The sequence below is a fragment of the Corapipo altera genome, unplaced genomic scaffold, assembly GCF_003945725.1.
Source record: "Corapipo altera isolate COAL_440 unplaced genomic scaffold, ASM394572v1 193, whole genome shotgun sequence".
Taxonomy (NCBI): Eukaryota; Metazoa; Chordata; class Aves; order Passeriformes; family Pipridae; genus Corapipo; species Corapipo altera.
This window is the reverse complement of record NW_020884996.1, coordinates 1,068,932-1,088,302: the sequence shown is the minus strand read 5'-3', so window position 1 is coordinate 1,088,302 and position 19,371 is coordinate 1,068,932. Positions and strand designations below refer to the sequence as shown.

Sequence of the window (19,371 nt, the reverse complement as noted above, 5' to 3'; positions counted from 1 at the left end):
CCAGAATCCCTGCTGGGACACACCCCAGAATCCCTGCTGGGACACACTCAGCTGATCAGTCTTAAGAGCAGGGACAGCTCTTTGTGGCTGGGTCCCCCCCCAGGGATGAATCATCTCAAACAGCCCACATGGCCTCTAGGCTGGTTAAAAGAAAGAAGGAAACCAGTAAAATGCAAAACATTTATTCGAGTGTGTTGTACAAAAAGTTTCCAGTCATAAAATGTATATTACAAATCATTGAAAAAGACAAGACATTTGGCATGCATATTCTAAAAAGAAAAAAATAAAACACTTTGAAATGATAAAGTCTAGATCATTATGTAGTTTTTTTAAAGTTCCAAGTGAACAGTTTAATAATTTTGTCTTCTGTGTTTCAGTTCACAACCTTTTTCACAATTCCTTATTTTAAAAACTTGAACCTTCCAAAAACTCATCTGCAGCAGCTGACTGGAGGCAGTCACTGCACTGAGCAGTGCCCTCGAGCCAAATCAAAATTGTGCCCCCAAAAATTTAAAAATTAAAAAACAAAAATCACAAGTCACGAGGCATCACTGCTATGAAAATAAAAGTTCAACTGCATTTTGTGCCCAAATGGAAATCATTTTGGCTTAAACTTATTGCTTGTACAAAATTTTAGTGTACTGATCTGGGTAGCTGAATACACAGTAATATCTGCCTTACCCACACAGACTCATCACTTCAGTAAAAGCTAAGTAGAAAATCTGGAAGTTCAATAAACCACATTTTATTTTCCTGAACTTCAAGTCAAATCACTGCTTATGCTATTCTGAATGGAGGCTTTCAATATTGGCCATCCTTTTCATTCTAGACCTTAGCATTTCAAGAAAGGCATTATGTTTACAAATAATAATTGCATGTAAATATGGTCTTGTATAAAAAAACCAAACACCTTTAAATAATTTTAAACTGGTTTAAAGCTAAGCATATTGAAGGGCAAATCAAAATTCTGTTTCCCAGGCCATTTTAAATGAGAAAACAATTTCTCCAATATCATTTGTCCTGACATTCAGCTAAAACAGTGCTTTGAAAAATGCAATCACTATCTCACCTTCCGCTCACTGGTTCACAACAAGGCTTTGCTTCCTGCTCACACAGGGTTTGGACCCAACAGTGTCAATAAAATCCAGGATCAAATATGCCTTTGTTTAGAGATAAGACTTTCAAAAGAAGATAAAGAAGAGAGAGAATGGCTTAACAGTGAAAATGTGAGAGAAGTGGCTACAAGAGATCTAGAACATACAGCATGCATGTTTTCCTGCATCATCAAAACCCTTCTGATGTGAAGAAAATTAAGATTCTCCAATGTCCTGGGGTATAGAGAGGATTTTCACATGTCTCTTCTAACCTCTGTTCAGGTTGCAGTTAAAGGGCTTTTAGACAGGATGAGCATTAAAAGCAAGAGAGAAGGGTGTATAAAACCCAGTAAGATCCCTGAACTGAACATGAGGTGTCCCGTTGCTCGAGGACAGACACCACACGCAGCGATCTCCTTTCACAGTACAGTCTGCTCCACACCACAGCACAGTCCCCACACTGCTGCCAGCTGCACACACACTCAGCTGGCTTTTACATCACAGGCACGGGAAGTAGATGTTTATTTTCTTCATGAGACTTTTGGTTCCTGCTACAAACACAGACTATGCAGCCAACTCCCGTCTAACGGCAACACGGAGCTGAAGACAAGTGAGCAACGTGTCAGTGCAAATGATGGGTTCTGTCAGAGCCAAGGAACAAAGGAAACACAGGAACTAGAGTTGTGCAGCAACAAAGGAGTCCCTGGAAATACAGATGTGCAGCAACAAGGGAATCCCAGCCACTCTGCTCCTCGGAGTAAGTCACTGCAATGCAACACTTAAAGGAACAAATGTGGAAGCAAGGGAGAAGAAAGAAGTGGCATGAAGTGCCAGGGGCTCTGAGGCCACACCTCACTCCACAGGACACCACATTCCTGACAGGTCTGCAGATGGATGGACCTGTTCTAAAAAGCATTTTCACGTGGTATGAGCTTAGGAGGGGGAAGGATGCGTTGTTCATATTTTATATCATATTCTGTTACGATCTACACATAGGAAAAACCTTTTTCTATTTCATCCAGAATAAAGCTGTTTTTCTGGAATAAGAACATCCATATGGGTAGTTATGCTCAAGTAACTACTCTGATAAAAGCTATACTGGTTTGTTTCCCTCTTCAGAGACACCTTAAAATCATTTTTCTCCAGACAAGTAGAATCTGTTTCTCCTTCAAGCTCTACACCAGGTATCAGCACTGGAGTAGAACTGCTGACCATTCTCCAGTTTCTCCAAGAGTGGTTCACATACAGGATCAAAGAGAGAAAGGGGGGCAAGGGAACACTGGATTTGAACAAAAATCTTTAAATATCCTGAAAATGGGACAAAAATCCTTGAAAGACAGAGGAAAAAAAAGAAACAATGCTTTTTGTTTTGTTAAAGCCACAAAACTGCCTCCCAGTCTGGTGCACCAGCTTTGCTGGGACAGTGCCATTAGACTGAAGCTCAGCATCAAAAGCAAGAGGACTGGATGGTGCCTGGAGAAGGTGGACACACACAAAGAGAAAGTACATGGAATACAGTAGTTCTTCTGTGTCTTGTAATTTACAGTCAGGAGTTAGTTATCATATTTTTAGTAGCCTATTAAAAAGCACTGTGGTAACAGAATCATCCACATTCGGACTGTTGGCTTTCCCACAGTGTCCATCACTGGTTTGTATGACCTGCATATACCTAAACATGGTCCTGAAGAATCAGATAAACTGTTTCCAGAGTTAAAGGACACAGTTCCAAACCTAAGGACAAATTCTGCAGACTGTTGCTGAAGGGCACAGTGCTCATCACAAGAGATCTGCAAGCACCAGTTCTTAAGGCTACAAGAAGACACACTCCCCATACAGTAGCTGTTAAGGAAACTATGGCTCAGGTAGCAAGAGGTTTTTCCTCATTCAAGCTGCCTTTTCGAGGCCATTCTTTACAGGAAACAAACAAAAATCACAGAAAAAAATGCAAATGAACTCCACGCTCATTGCTTCAGTATTTAAGATCACAGAACAATCTTAAAAGAATAAGCAGTCCAAAAACTGGCCCGTGTAAAAAAAATAAATACAGATCTTCAGGGAAAAAGCAAAAAGCCCTCAAATGCTATGTCAGTATATTCTAGAAGCTGTGGATCAGAAAGGGAAATGCTGTCCAGTGGTTGGAAGGTGTGCTGCAAAAATAAGTCTACATTGATTGCATTCATTTGCATAACAACAAATTTAGAAAAGATAATTATAACAGTATGTCTGAGAAACATAATTTCACTAGATACATCTTACAGAGAGACAGACATGATTTACTACATATTTGATCTTCTACTCAAGCAGAGTGGGAAAATTACATTAGAAAGATGGCCAAGTACATCAATGGAGTTATCCCATAGCCCAAAAAGCCAAATCTTCATCCTGCTTTTTTGTAATGGATCTTCTGATAATGGATTAAAACATAATTCTAAATGTCTATTAGTTTAACTTCAGCAATTCAGTCATCCCACTTAAACAGAGAAAAGGAGCATCTTTGATTTATTTTCAAACGGCAAAATAAATGCTGAAGCTTAAAGCCCCTCTTGTTCCCACCCTGCTTGCATGACAAAGCCATCAGTCAGAGCCACTAAACTGACTTTCTAGGTTATATCTGTCAGTCACAATACTGTTCAGAGAACACAATGTCCAAAAGCCACCGAAAACATCCAAACCTTGTCACTTGTCTGATGAGTCTAAACTATTTGAAAGACAAGATCAGACTTCAAGAGTGCAGGTAAAAACACGACTCTATGCTGGAATCAAATGGTATCCAAATTTTGTATCCATACTGATAACTAGTTAAAAAAAAACATTCACTTGTACAGTAGCCAGTGCATTCTTTGGAGCAGTCAAATATTTTTCCTTGTGCTTAAAGATGCACCACTGTATGAACATGAACCCTCGTGGGAGTCAGACTTATCTCCAGAAAAATGCAGCAGCAGAAACCTTAAGCTAAAAGGGACACTGTCAGACACAAAATTGCAATAAAAATCACCTGCTACCCATACAAAGCATTTTTTATAAAAAAACATTATTCTCCCTTAGCTCCTTGTTAGACTTTGCCTCGAGCACTTGAACACTGCACAGCAACACTCACGTCCTGAACAGTGGCAGTTCCTTTGAACTGCTTAAAAGTCATTCAACTATTTCTGCACTATTTTGCAAATATTGCTCCTTAGGATACCTGACAATGCCCCTTTGAACATAAGAGAAGTATGAACAAGCTGCAACTAGCTCTGATTAAAAAAGCTGACATTTACACGGGATAACCTTTAAAATCCCCAGTATTTATCATTGCCAAAAGTATAAACATGTTTAATTTCTAAAACCTTAACTGATCTGTTTAAAGCTGAAAATGTCAGAAGCATTAATTGTAAATAATGGACACACAACTTGTGTCCATGATTTAACAAGGTCTCACTTGACACAATGGCAAAATCCCCTGAAAATCAAACAGTTCAAACTCTGGGTTTGACACTCCCAGCTCAGGATGGTGTGTATATTCAGGAAGCAGAACCTACCATCTTCCCTCTTCTGGAATGATGACACAGAGCTCAGGGGGTGACAGACTCAGATGGTTTTACCAGTAGGGAGCAGGACATGATGGCACAGTCCTGAGTCATAAATGCCTAAAATGCAGGTTCCCTGTGTCACTGCAACTGTGTGACACCGTTTTGAGTGAACCTAATTTTCCTAAGCTGGGCATTGTGAGGATACCAGGCAAGATACAATTTCTGCAATGGTGGAGGAAACACTCTGTGAATCTCTCCCAGGACCCTACAGATGAACCCACTTCATAAAACTTCTTTTCTGAGGGGGGGTTATCCTGGTTATATATGTAATTATAGTTTTACCATACACTCAAGGAGTCTCATCTCAGCTAAAAATCTCCTTTCTGCTTTAGGTTTCTACATAAGACTTTAAACTCTGTGTGGGGAAAAATATTGTATTCCAATATAGTGTTTCAACAAAGAGGGAAAAATAAAGAAATCTATTAAAAATTCTGGCAGTTTTGTTCAGAAAAGGTTTTTTTTAAATTTTTTTATAAAAATGTACCAAGGAGTAAACTTCAAAGAAATCAGATGATGCATATAAAAATAGTTTTCAGTGGCTCCGGAGGGAAAAAATAGCAAAAATAAAAGGAAATAAATGAAGGGGAAAAAAGCGCAAATAATAGTTTCTGTCTTCTTTTTTCACATCACTGAGCATCCTCTAGAGGTTGTTCTGGGATCCCCCTAAAATAAGACAGACACAGTTGAATTTAGTCTCTGTACTTCCAGCAGTGATACAGATGACAAGTGAAAATTGTGATGTCATTTGCTTTAGAGCAGCAAGTTCCTCCCTTTATTTCAGATGCTGATTCCATCTGAGAGAGATCTATGCTGCAAAGCTACTGCTTTGGGTAAGAAAAGGTTTCTGTTTCAGTTGCTTTACACTACAAATACACTGTTTAATCTCTCCAGAGGACCAAAAAGCTTTCAGAACTCACCTGCCAACCTTCACAGAATCAGTTCTTTGTGAAAAGAGCTACTAAGAGCCATTGATCAGGGGAACAAATCGCTTGAGTTTCAAATATTAAAATATATTAAAATATTTTCTGCTATCACCTGCATGAAGCATCTTTCTCCTTTTCACTCTGCCAGCTGCTGGTTGGTTATTTCACAAGTGTTATCAAAACATACAGGTGGTATTACTAAGAAAAAACAAGTTTATTTCAGATGTAGAAGGTATATTCTATAATAAAATAAACCAGTAAGCTGAAGCTTGCAGCAACAGAAGTACCCCCCTTCTCTGGTTTTCAGTGGTTATCTGGTTATATTCTGCTTGCAGCAAGAATGCCACAGCTCTGTTTTACAGAGCAGCACATCCTGATAATGCTGTAAATGTGTGATCTGAAGCACTCTGCCACAGATACCCTGAGCTGGCCTCAGCCACTGCCTGAGCTGCAGCTGGATGGATCCCAGCAGCAGTCACACTGTCCTCTCCCTGTGCACTGCAGCAGTGCTGCAGGGTTCCAAGCAACCACTGCAAACATGGACCAGGATGCTCAGAGCTGACAAAAGTTGAAGGGACTCCCTAAATCTCACACCTGATTGATCCAACCAGTGAGGCACAAGGTCTGCATCTGATTACCTGTTGGTTGAAAAGGTCCTCCTCTCCATACTCTGCTTCATCCTCTTCCTCTTCATTCTCTCGCACAACTACTGATTTAGTAACGCTTCTCACTGCAACTTCCTACACAAAATGACAGATAAGTAGTTTTTATCTATTCCTTATGTTTTTGCTATATATCAATATATCATCCCTATTAAATTTTGGAAGGTTTAAAGCAACTTGACCTAGACGGAAGCAAATACTGGTAATATCCTGCAAACCACATCATTCCTATTTGTGTGCACTAAAAGGCATGGTAATGTAATTTAGCTGCAGGAATTTTCTTTCATTACCCTGGGATTTGAGAGGAAGCAGACACGTTTCAATTTTATGCAAGGTCACAGCAGACACAGGTAGGGGCTGTCTGAGACACAGTGTAATGTGAGAAACTAAACTTTCTCATTATGATTACACAGCATTAAGAATATTCCCAATTTCTACTAAATATTCAATCTCAATTGTATATGTTGGCTATCAGCATGGTCTTCCAAGCCAGGCACTAAAAAGAATTCTAAAACCCCAGGAAGCTTCCTCTATTACTAAATTATCTTTAACACTTCTTAGCAGTAAGAAATTCTCCTACCTACTTGCAACCTGGAAATCAGAGGTGCAAAACTCTGGTAGTGGAAAAAGTTGTCCTTAACACACACTTCTTAGCAGGGACACTAAAGGTAACCACAGTGGGAACAGACATGGATTTGACCACTCAGTTTGAACACTAAGACAGTGAGCTTTCTATTTGTACAAGTGATCCTCCCTCCTACCTCATACTGTGCACAAAGTGCTTCCAGAGAACCACCAGCAAGAAAGGCAGCACAAAAACTGGTGAAATGTTGTCTGTTCCCCTTTCCTATTGCTGGGATAATGGCACACTTATGAACAACAGCCAAAGCACTACTCTCCCCTGCAAAAGTCATCTGCAGGGATGGTTTTGAAACATTAACTGTGGGCAGATGTAGCACAATGCAGAATACACAGGAACCTCTGCCAAATGACAGATCACTATATACTTCCAACATGGAAGTGACAGCTATCTTCCTACATTAATATTCACATTGCACCCCAGAATGTCATAGGGACTATATAATGGAACTTTGAATTGCCAGCAGTGTTTCTTTTCTTTGTCTCTTCTGAAAGTACATACTCAAATTCCAAATAAATTCTCTACTAGCAGGGTGTTTTTATAAAATAAAAAACAAATGTCTATGGGCATAATCATGCTGATGATCACAGCTTTCAAAAACATCCCGAAAATGTCAGAGATATGTACAGATACTTAATTATTTCAGTGCTATAAACTCTTTTATATTAGAAGATAACAGGGGAGATCTTGAAATCAGGATTGTGTCATGTCACCCCCCCCTCAAGTGAAAGAGTTTGGAGCTCCCCCAGCCCACGGACACAGCCCACCTCTCCTTCCGAGTTCACGAGGTAAGTGCGGATGTTTCCTCCGGTGCCCCAGCTGCCTTGGTTCTTCCACACCAGAACAGAGGGGGGGCTGTGAGATACACCTGCATCTGCACCCCAGATCTAGGCAGAAAAGACATTCTGTAATTAGCTGTTCATGCAATTTTTTCTTTTAAATATACAATTCCCCCTGATTCTCCTACTTCTCTCTACATACCAGGTTTTTTTCTGAATTCCAATGGTTGTTTTACTCTACTTTTAACTATACTATTATTTGTAGTCTTAAACTTAACTACAGTCTCCTAGATTGAATGAATGCTCTTAAATGTTCCCATTTCTTTAAGAGGTTGAGCAGGATTAGTGTTCCAAACTGGGGCAAAGGTGTTTGACAACAAACAGTCCTTGAACCGTTCCCCAAAATACCTTTTTCTTCAACTTTATGCCCCAAAAATGGTCTTAAATAGTGAATTTCTATATCAGCACTTCAGTATTTATGTTCTGCATTTTTGTAACTGAAATACTGCTCTTCTAAAGTGAGATCCATGAAACCAAAAGTTATACTCCAAATCATGCTGTACCAAACATCAAGATTTACAACTGTTGCCATAGCACCAACAAAAGAAGATGCTGTTAACATACTGGAAGTACAACTTACTGTAACAGTCTGCCCAGCTCTGAGGACATACTTAGGAGTAAATTTGTAAGCAATTTCTTCTCCATCTCCAATTTGTCTTTTCAGCCTCCAGTTACCCAAAGACTGATCCTAATGGAGAGAGTCAAAAGGTTATTTAGAGTGAATGAAACAGAGCATACAGGCATCTGAGCTTTCTTTAGGTCTTTGTTATTAAGTTAATGTGAATATAAATTTATTTGCATGGTTGTTAGACATCTGCATTCCACCTTGAAAGTATTTTTCTATATCTAAATTGTAAATCCCTTAAGGTCATTCAGCAAAATTTTAAAGGGTATTCATTTCACACGGCAATGTTCTCCTGGACAGCAGGCTGTTTCCCTGAGCAATATTCCAGCACACACATCTGGAACACAAACTGTGTTCTCTTCCTGCAGCAAACATTACACTCATGTTAACCCACCATAACATTCAACTCTTCAGTGCCCCTGTTAATTCCTGCAGGATTCTGCACCTTGAGATTGCTGCTCCTCCTCTCCAGGTGGCTGCACCTGCTTGTGCTGCAAAGGGCTGTGTAATGTCTCAATTTAGCTCCTCCTTGTTCTCTGCAAGTTCTGCTGACACTCACCTTCTCCGAGTTGTTCTTCAGCTGAACGTATTTGCCCTCCAGGTCTATCTCTTCTATGCTGATACTTCCTGTAGCTGAAGCTTGCTGGGACATTTGGAAGCTGCTGCTGCTGCTGCTGCCGCTGATGCTCCCAGTGCCGATCCCGCTGGTCCCGCTGCCCGAGAGCTCCTCGGCCTCGATGCGTTTTCTCTTGCCCCGGGAAGAGCGAACGAGGGAAGTGCTGCTGCTGCTGCTGCTGGAGGTAGCCCGAGAGACTGTGACACGGGAGGAGGGGCTTGGAGAGAGCTTCAACCTTAAGGCAATCAAGAAAGCATTTGAATTAACTCACCCAGGGAACAACAGACAAAGCTACAGTATCATCAGTGACCAGACTGTGATGTGCTGCTGACAGCAGCCTCGCTCTGTGTGTCCACATACGTGAGGAGGAGGGGGCTGCCCATCCCTGGGGAATACTCTGGCAGGATGATACATGACATGGAAAGCAGTGCTAATGAGAGAGACACAGATCACTCAACCCTCCCCTCCAGCACAGCTGCCACTAAACACACTGTTCTCAGGCCACATGATTTAAAACCAGGAAAATGCAGAAGTACAAGCACTTAAATAAAAAGAGATGAAGATCAACCACAGAATGATATATTCAATTGCACTCCAAGGTCATTATAAAAACCAAAATAAAATAAAGATGGTGTTCAGCTGACAACAAGTGTTCCACATAAGTGTTCCATACAACACATTGTAGTGTGAAGCCTTATAACTTCAATGAAAGAAAATCTGAGCATTCCTGCTCAAATGGTAAAAAAATAAGCGTAAGAAATGAAAACAACAGCTGGCAGTCCTTAGAAAAGAAACTGGAATCTGTACTTACCTTTCCTCTTCCCCTTCCAGGAGTTTTCGGTAAGCACTGATCTCCATGTCCAGCGCTAATTTAACATCGAGCAGCTCCTGGTACTCCGTAAGCTGGAGCTGCATCTGGTCCCTCATGTCTGTCATTTCCCTCTCCTTTGCATCCAGCATCTTCCTAAACTTCTCCCTCTCACCAGCCATCATCTCCTCCAGCTCCCGGATGCGATCCTCGGCTGCGCTGGCCTAGGCAGAGAGCACCAGGGGCAGCCCAGTTGGCAGCCACGCACTTCCACTCAGAAAAGGTTAAAACTCACCTCCCTCCCAAATGAACATAACCAAAAACTTCTCTATTGTAACATTCAGAAAATATGAAGGGCTGGAAACGTTAATATATCCACACAAAACAGTGCTCTGTGTTCAAGGTGACAGCAAATTTAGTTCCCTCACCTGTTTCTGGAGGCCAGAGAGTTGGTAGCTGAGAGCTTCTATCCTCATGCGAGCCTCCTTCAGCTCCTCTCGAGCTGCACCAGCAGCCTTGTCATTTTGGTCAGAGGACAATTTGGCATTCTCCAGCTGGAAAGGTAAGTTTTATACAGGTCACTTGCATTGAGTTAGATCCCCTACAATATCCTCTTGGTAAAAAAATAGCAACTATTTAATCTTAAAAAATTTTAAATGGACATCTGGTGAGTTTAGGATAAGAACTGCATAACATTAAGGAAATGCAAGAAAGGACCAGGAAAATCTATTTCAGACCTATTCCTATAGTATTTGCTTATGCTATTAAAAAATAGTCTGTTAGCCCTAACATTGTACAAGCAGCCTTAGTGTTTCCAAAAAAGTGACCACGTGCTCTGCCTGTTTGTCCCAAGACCAATCACACTGGGCAACATCAAAGACTGCCTAGCAAGTCCATGTCCTGGTCCAACAGTTCCCTGGATGCCCAAGGGCTAACTCAGTAAAATATTCCACAGGTATTATGTCTCCTCTGGTCATTTGCAACTCAGGGACTTCCTAAGCCAGAGACAATATTTTGCTGCTTACTGTCTCTCAGTGGATTTTTCAGGCAAGAATTTGTCTCTGCTTTTTGAATTCATGGGGGCAAGGAGTGTAGTTCTGTATTAATAAAGAACAATCCTCTTTGAATGTCCAGTGGCAGATTCAGAAGAAACAATGTCCCTGCTTCTACTGCAAATAAAATAAACAATCACTCCTCATTCACCTTCCCCATGCTACCCTTTTACAGACATCCTCTGTATTTTTCCCTTCTCTCAAGGCATCTCTTTTCCAGGTGAAGTTTTATTTAAAACTTTCCTCATGCATGACCTCTTTCATACTCTTAATTGTCTTTGTCAGTCTGCTCTGTATTACTCTGTAGTACTTTTGCAAGAAGCAATAAAACTACCCCCGGCACTCCAGATGACATCCTGCCCCAGAGGCAAAACAATGTTTTTTGGTTTATTCACTTTACTTTTTTCTCTTTAGTAATTGCCAACATACAATTTGTTTTCTTAAATTCACTTAGTGAACAAGCTCCATTTCTAGTGGCTAATTTTAACCAAATTAGAGAGCAACAATGGAGCTCAAAGCTGGTTACAAGATAGGTTTCATCAAAGCAGACAGTGAGAAAGAGCATCCTTTGCATGCCTTGCAGCTGGACTTCAACAATTCTGCCACACACCATGGAATGCACCCAAAAACTAAACTGACCCAATTCTAGGAACTGTTACAGGCAGATGTTTTTTAGCCACACAGCACAAAGCTTTATAAAATCAATCTTCATCAGCTCTGCTGTTCACTAAGTTCTAAGCAGCACACAGCCTTCTTTAGGCTATGGATTTCAAAGGAACTTCAACTACACACTCCATTACTTCTTGTAAAGTTTTAAAATCAAGAATATTTGAATTCTAACAACCATCCACTGCCTTATAGTCACGCTGGCATAGTCCCGAATCCTCATATTTAGAATTTCTATTACTTATTATCAAAGATCATGATGTTCTTTCTTATAAGCCCCTCTTTAAGTATTCAAAGGTCGCAAAAGGTTTGCCCGAAGCTTTCTCTGCTCCAGGCTGAACACCCCAGCTCTCCCAGCTCTCTCCATAGCAGAGGGGCTCCAGACCTCTGATCACTTTTGTGGCCTCCTCTGGACTTGCTCCAGCAGCTCCACATGTTCTGTGCAAGCAGTGAGCTTTTACCCAAGACCGTCTCATCCTGGATTCACTCAGCAGCTAAACTCAATCTGCCTTGACTCATATTCCTCCCCAGCTCAGGGCTCTAACAGGGACACATCTTTGGCTACTAATCCACAGAAGGAAGTTCACAGCTAAGCCCCTTTCCCTTCACATTCCAACTTCATTTATAACAACCATCTTTTATGTGCGGGGGGGAAAAAAGCAACTTAATTTATTCATCATTCCCCTGTTCAAATCTTGTCATCTTTTCATTCTCTAAGTCTGTATGTTGACTGCCCATAACCTCTGACTATAATCTCTCTGAAAATGCACCTGCACTCCAGCCCCAGAGGAGGCCTTTGAACACTGGGAAAAAGCTTCCTCAAATTATAATCACTGGTCTCCTTACGAACAGCAGGGCTGGTGAAAATGGTTTTTATCTCACAGACTGGGATTCCAGTCTGACAGCAGTGCTTACCTTAGCCTGGTAGGTCTGCTCCAGCTCCAGCTTATACAGTTTGACTTGTTCATCGTGCTGATTCCGCAGATCCTCCAGAGCCTGAGTCATTTTGGATTCATACTCCTGCTGGCGGCTGGTGTCCACCTCGATCAAACGATGCTCGTGTCGTTTTCTGGTTTCCCTGATTTCCTACACAGGCAACAAAAAAAGAGGGACAAATTCCCACAGTAAGGGAAACAGTACAAGCAATTAAATTCAGACAACAATTAACTATTTCAGTACTAACTACTTAGTATAGAGGAGCCTTTAAGCCTGGGAACTGCTGTGGGCACCAACAGATGCAAGTTACTGTTCTCATTTGGCAGGACAGAACTCTTTAAAGTGATCCAACCTAAAAACAGCTTCAAAAATGGCCATATACAGTCTAAGTAAGGAGTTGTTTTATGCTACAAAACGCAAAGTGGGGGGAAAAAAGTAGAAGAAAACATTAATTTTTACACAGCAAAGAGATTCCATGTGCTGCACTACAAACCCTTTCCTTCTCAATATACATCCTGACAGTACAACAGCAGTCTGCAAGGAATCAGATGAAAATTAACACCTTTTGTGACCATTACATATATTAAAAAAATCACTATAGAGAAAAACTGCATCTTTTTCTAGATACTTGATGACCCTGCCTCGTTAGATTTTGATTACAGTATTAATAAAGCAGCAACCCAAGCAATCTTAAAGACATGAATACAATTTTTTATGGTCAGAGTTTGTACTAAGAAATTTTCATTTTTAGAGAAGTATGAGTTTCCTGTGCCTAAGAACACTGGTCCCAAACTAGTAAGGTAAGGCTTACTCATGCACTTATTCATGCTGAGCCATGCAGAGACCTTGTCAGGTCTGAAAGTGTGGTATGAGAAAAACAATTTCTTCCTTCAGGGCAGGACAAACAACCAGGGAGTGGTTCTGAGTACTGGGAGGAGGCCTGAAGTCAGCAGCATGGGCCATGAGGAAGAACAGCAAGCAAAGCAAGGCTCAATTTTGCACACCTACACTGAGGTCATAGCAGGCTAATACAAATTCAGAGCAACTTTACTGATTGTTTTGCAGAAATGCTCTACATCTAAAAACAGATCCACAGAAACATGCCCTTTTACTGACAGTAACGTGCCCTGAACTGATATGGAAGAAGCTTTCCCTTCTGTGGTGAATTTTTACACCAAAAAAACTAGCAAGCAGCAGTCTCTCAGTAACTGTAGGCACTGACAGCTCAGAGGCCTCAGGAATGTCATGGGGGACTACAAAGGATCAGGTGAAGGGCTGAGCTGATCCAGCACTTCAACACCACTAGAATAAGCAGGACTGATTTGCCACACTCCCAAACATGATGTTCTAATTTTAACAGAGATTTGCACACTTCACTGAAGCAAACCCATTCATTAACCTAAAGAAAATCTATTTCTTTTTTGCTTTGTGTTGAACTCGTCCATGCAAGGATCAGAGAGCTCCAGGGATGGCTAAAGGAACACCCACCCTTGAGTAGAGTAAGCTTTAAGATTAGCTTCTGCTGTCTCATTTAGCTTCACCTTCAGTCAGTAGCAACAGATTCTCCTCAAGAAGCAAAGTTATTTTAAGGTCCTACAACCAAATAAAAGTCTGTCACTGCAGTCACGTGCATCAATCCAACCACTTCAGGGCATGGAAGTGAGAAAACAGTCAGTACAACTCAAGGAGATCTCCCTGGTTGGTTTCTTTGCCCTGCTCCAGCCCTTGTCTCCTGTCCTTAGCCACACAGCCCTGTCCCATCCCTTAAACCAGCCTGGGCACTCATTTGGAGTCTGTGGTGAAACAAAACTCAGCCACTTAGCTGTCAAAAATTAAATTCAACTAAAAATCTCTAAGTATCTTACTAGCTAATCAGGCTGAAATGATTTGGTGCATGGTGGGCCAAACATCACACCTAGCACAGGTGGGATGAAGGGCAGAAGCAGGGGGCAACTCTCACTGAATGAGTCTGCAGAACCACCAAGGATGGAATAAACTGCTGTAACACTTCACATCTGGTACAGAGAGAAGGTCATGCTTCCCCTTCCCAATTTCCACTTTTACAAAAACTCTGGTCCTCACTAGAGCCACTCACTAAACAGGAAGAAAACCATCTCTGCAAAAAGCAGGGCAGTTGCATACCATGTTTGTCAATAAAACCAGGTTATAGTCAGGTCCAACAACAACCAAAGCCAGTGCAGGTAAGGAGCAGGGCCATGCAACCAGGTTCAGAGAGAGGGAACAAGACTTTCCCTTTCCCACAGCAGTCAGCTGCTCCATTAGTTCACTTGCCCATGAAACAATAACCCTTGTCACCTGGCTCTCATACCAGCTCCACCACTGATTTACCATGTAAAAAGGTGCAAAACCTTTAACTATTTTATTACTCAACTCATTTAAAGGAAGAATAATACTGATTTTCCCTACCTGAACTAGTTAGCAGTTACTCATAGTCAGTTTGATTAAAAGCTACCTAAACTTTGGACTACAGCAAGATTATTAGGTTGATAATACCTCCTCAAACACATTTTTTCTGAAATCCAAATCCTCTTGCAAGCTCTGGCACCGATTTTCCAGGTCCACACGCATGAGTGTCTCCTTCTCCAACTGCTTCTTAGCCACAGCATGACTGTCTTCAGCCTAGAATTTTAAAGAGAAAGACTTTATTTTGTCCAGATTCCTATTTTCCATCCATAAACCCTTTATGGTCTTCATCTGATGTCTTTGGACCTATTATTCACAATAACAAATCTAATGTCAAGCCACTGATTTAAAAAAAACCCAACCAATGAACCACTGACAACAAAAAGAAACAAAACAAACAAACAAACAAACCAATCACCCCTAAAAAACACCACCAAACAAAAAAAGAACAAGAATGTGTGTGTGCTAATGGATATTTCAACGGAGCTTTCACCTTTGCATAGCAGCTATTTAAAATGTAGGATTATTTCAATACACTGCAATACTGGAGCTGAGGATTATTAATTCCTCAAGTACAGTGTGTTGCACCTTCTTTTTCTTGCCAGCATAGTCCCACTGGGGACTCTGGTACAAGTGTAAAATTATTCAGGACCTTACAAAGGACAACATTTAGGAACCTGATATCCCATGAATATAAAAACATCAGAACGTTTAAAAAAAAAAAAAGCTTTTGATGAGCAAAATGTCCAAATCACTATGTTGTTTTGGTTGTTTTACAGAGATTTCTTAAGTTTTGCATCCCAGAGGAGCAGGCAAAGGTTCAGCAGTAAGCGAGGTGGATCAGTGATGTTCACACAATAAATTAACTGGAAAGAAAGAAGGGGAATTTCACACTACACAGCCTGTCTGTGCTAAAGCAAGGAAGCTCTCCCTGGCATACCTTGGCAAGCTGGGCACGCAGATCAGCCACCTCTGCTTCCAGGCTGCGTTTCTCGTTCAGGACAGTGTTGAGTTCTGCTTCACTTCTATGGAACAGAACTTCCAGATCCTTAATGCGACCCTGAGCCACAGACAGATCCGCGTCTTTCTTCTTGTAGCTGCAGAAAAACACAAGTGCATTATACTGATATACAGGTGCACACCCATCCTGAGCGTGTCCTGGTCACAACCACAGGTATTTTGGTATCAGACACCTTTTATCAGGCCCCACACAGCTGCTGCAGTAACCTGCAAATGCTGATCAGTGACCTGAAACAGCCCCGGGACGTGCAGCCGGTACCGTGTGCTGTAAACTCATGGCATGGGAAAGAACATGCCATGGACAGACCAGGGGAAAACAAGAAGGCAACTCTGGCAGCTAAGAGATGACAATACACACATGGTGTAAACAGTATATTTTCATCTTGCAGCTGCACAGCACATTAAACTGCTGAAATCTTTTACTCCAGAGTACAGCCCATGAGGAAGAGTACATGCAATCCTCAAAGAGGCCTGAGCATCCCCGGGGTTTTCTATTTGATGTGGCCAAGCCTATTCCTCATGACATATTCCCACACAAAGTATAAAGCAATTTGCTATGGAAACGTGGTCACCTTTCAGCAATAAAACAGTATTTCTTCAGCAATATTCATTACAGGCAAAGCATCTCTGACTGATTTAAATATGACTATTTGAGCTGAAATCATCAAGGTCATCTTCCCCCTGCCCACCAAGTATTTATCAGTCTTTTCCTCTAACATACTGACCTTCTGCAGCTTCTCTAGGTGTGTGTTGTTATGTTATTTAAAAAACTGTTTTGTTATGTGCAGTAATCCCTCTTTGCTGCAGCTTCAGCTTGCTGTTCTACTCTCACACCACTCAGGATGCAGGGAACAGCTTTTTATCTTTTTTAACAAAAATCCCCCGTGATGGGGTATTGGTGTGCCCTACAGACAGTATTTCTTTACAATGTTCAGCATGATATGCATCTTTTTCTAAGTCAACATCCTTATTTTGCGATGCACTCTAGATACAAGGCTCCTGTCTTCTCTCTGCATTCCTTGGTGTAGATCTTGGAATTTGTTTTCATTTAACTGTAACTGATTTTTCTTAATCATTGGTCCAATCTGTCGCTGTGAATTCTGTTCTGCAACATATGTGCAGTGTCTTCAGACTCAGCAGCTTGCAGGAGACATATAGACAAAACATGACTTCTTAAACACGACAGTTATTTAGCAGCAATTAGAATGTCACAGGCCACACGTGTTGTGTAGTAAACAAGCCACTGTTCTGTGTCACAGCCAGGCAGACCTGGGAGCCTTCTGCCTGTGCAGGACCCAAAGGGCAAATGCCACTTCACACCGAGCATGAACAGCAGTGTGTGCTCACACAGCCTCCTGCTTCCTCCCACCTACAGCAGCCAGGCAGTGAGTGCTTCCAGGGATGGGAGTGAACAGGAGTGTTGGATGCACAGCCTGACAAAGCACCATAAAGAATTTCTGACAGCAATGAGTAACTTCCGCTCCTTCAAGGGCACTGACACCGAGAACACTGCAAGCCACTTTCATTCACATTTTTATTTTCATTTATAATTTCAGCCTGGTTTACTGCCTCCATGCAGAAGTGTGACAGAAGTTTTACAAAAGTGCAACCTGCTTTTGGGGGCCCCTGAGGTGCCTGAAAGTTCCCAATGGCAGTTGATGTATCTGGTGAGATTTGTCAGTGCTTCAAAAAACATCAGGTTCGGGTCACCCTCAAGAGCTCTTTCTTTCCAGAAGTTTTTGCCAGGTTTGCTCAAGGGAAACGTTTCAGTGACCACAGAATCAGAGGATGGTTTGGGTTGGAAGGGACCTTAAAGCTCATCTCATTCCAGCCTCCTGCCATGGGCAGGGACACCTCCCACTAGCCCAGGTTGCTCCAAGCCCCATCCAACCTGGCCTTGGACACTTTCAAGGATGGGGCAGCCACAGCTTCTCTGGGCAACCTGTGCCAGGGCCTCCCCACCCTCACAGGAAGAATTTGTTCATAATATCTAACCTAAACCCCCTCAGTTTGAAGCCATTCCCCCCTGTCCTGTCCCTACACGTGGGGTAGCAGGCAGAGGAAGCTGCAGCCAAACGTTCACCCCCCTCAAAGCTGGGAGTGCACAGTCTGAATGGACTGGAAGGAATCTGGTAGGAGCAGCTCTGAAGCCAAAGAAGAATTCAATTCTACTGCTATGAACTGTAAAAACTGAGAAAACCAAAAAAACAGGTATATTTTCCTCATATTTAGTTTATCTTAGAAAACAAACAAACAAAAAGTTCAAAATTAGTCTGGTAGAATTAACCAGTCATTGAAAGTGACTGGTAAAGGGGCAACTCAGTTGTCCCAACAAAGGACAAGGGATGTGATCCAAGGTAAAACACCATTTCAGTCACTTTAAAAGTGTACAGCTTTCTACAACAAGCTATTTGTAAAATTTCTTAGTGGTATCAAAAGCCTAAAGAACCGGAATCAACTGGATTCTCATTACCTGCCAAGTGACAATACTTCTGACAAGGATGCCTTAGTCAAAACATAGAAATAACACCTTGCAGAACAGGACAGGTGAACCAAATTCCCAGTTACCACTGTTGCTCTCTTCTGGAGTTTACTTTAAAAGCCAAGCAAGCAGAGTATTTGCTATCACTGAGACAAGAGGGACAACCTTAATGACCACACAATGCCAACTGGCAGGAAAAATATATCATCTCAAACAAATGCCAAGACTGCTGGCCTGAGGCTCTGAAGAGGAAAAACAGTCCCAACAGGTACCTCCCAGTAGGGCTGGGTGGGATTCACCTCTCTTCACTTCAGAGGTTCATGGCTGACCTAGTTACCAGAGAGGTTTTCCAAGGTTAACAAAAGTTGAGGTAACCAAGCCCATAAATACCAGTGCACAGGCTGTCTGCCCACATGCAGGCCTGTGGTATGGACTGTGCTTCAACAGGCTTCACACTGCCACACTCAATTACAGGTGCCATTTCATATTTTGACAATTGTTTTAGGGAAAAGTACACAAAATATCTCCAATGGCTGCGTTTAAAAAGAGGGCTCAGCACAGAAAATGAATATCCAGTGATACAGCAAAGTTTACAGAGAAAACATAAAATACTTTACCATAAATCAACTAGCTAGTCAAGAAAAAAAAAAAAAAGACAAAAGAGGGAAACACTTAATTCCTTTTATGACCACTTAGATGCAAATAAAGGGAGATGAGAGACTTATAGTAGGCCTGTACTGGCACTGTTGGATTAAAAGCTTTTTATGGCCAACAGCATTCACATAGAGGTGATGTACATACTGACCTGCTCAGGAAAAGTCTGTAATTCCCAAATCTTATCTATTAAAACAGGTACCAAAATACAATCAGAAGCAAAAACTGATTTTGCCACCAGATATATTAATTTTAAAATCACGTGTCTACTGCTAAACAGTATGTATTTGATTACAAAAACTCCCATGGGAATTGAAATGATAGATCACATCTGGCTTCTGGAGCTAGCTGATTATGC

At 41.5% G+C, this 19,371-nt stretch overlaps 1 protein-coding gene across 1 annotated transcript in view; it reads right to left on the bottom strand.

Moving 5' to 3' along the window:
• Positions 1 to 166: 166 nt before the first annotated feature.
• LMNB2 (lamin B2) overlaps positions 167 to 19,371 on the bottom strand; it is a 31,311-nt gene continuing 12,106 nt past the window's right edge. The window contains exons 3-12 of the mRNA XM_027666594.1: positions 15,798 to 15,954; positions 14,948 to 15,073; positions 12,413 to 12,583; positions 10,208 to 10,333; positions 9,783 to 10,003; positions 8,915 to 9,206; positions 8,311 to 8,418; positions 7,659 to 7,778; positions 6,228 to 6,329; positions 167 to 5,329 (exon numbers count right to left, since the gene is read on the bottom strand). Coding sequence (XP_027522395.1) covers positions 5,288 to 5,329; positions 6,228 to 6,329; positions 7,659 to 7,778; positions 8,311 to 8,418; positions 8,915 to 9,206; positions 9,783 to 10,003; positions 10,208 to 10,333; positions 12,413 to 12,583; positions 14,948 to 15,073; positions 15,798 to 15,954 — 1,465 coding nt within the window. The 3' untranslated portion in view covers positions 167 to 5,287. The remainder of the gene's footprint in view (positions 5,330 to 6,227; positions 6,330 to 7,658; positions 7,779 to 8,310; positions 8,419 to 8,914; positions 9,207 to 9,782; positions 10,004 to 10,207; positions 10,334 to 12,412; positions 12,584 to 14,947; positions 15,074 to 15,797; positions 15,955 to 19,371) is intronic.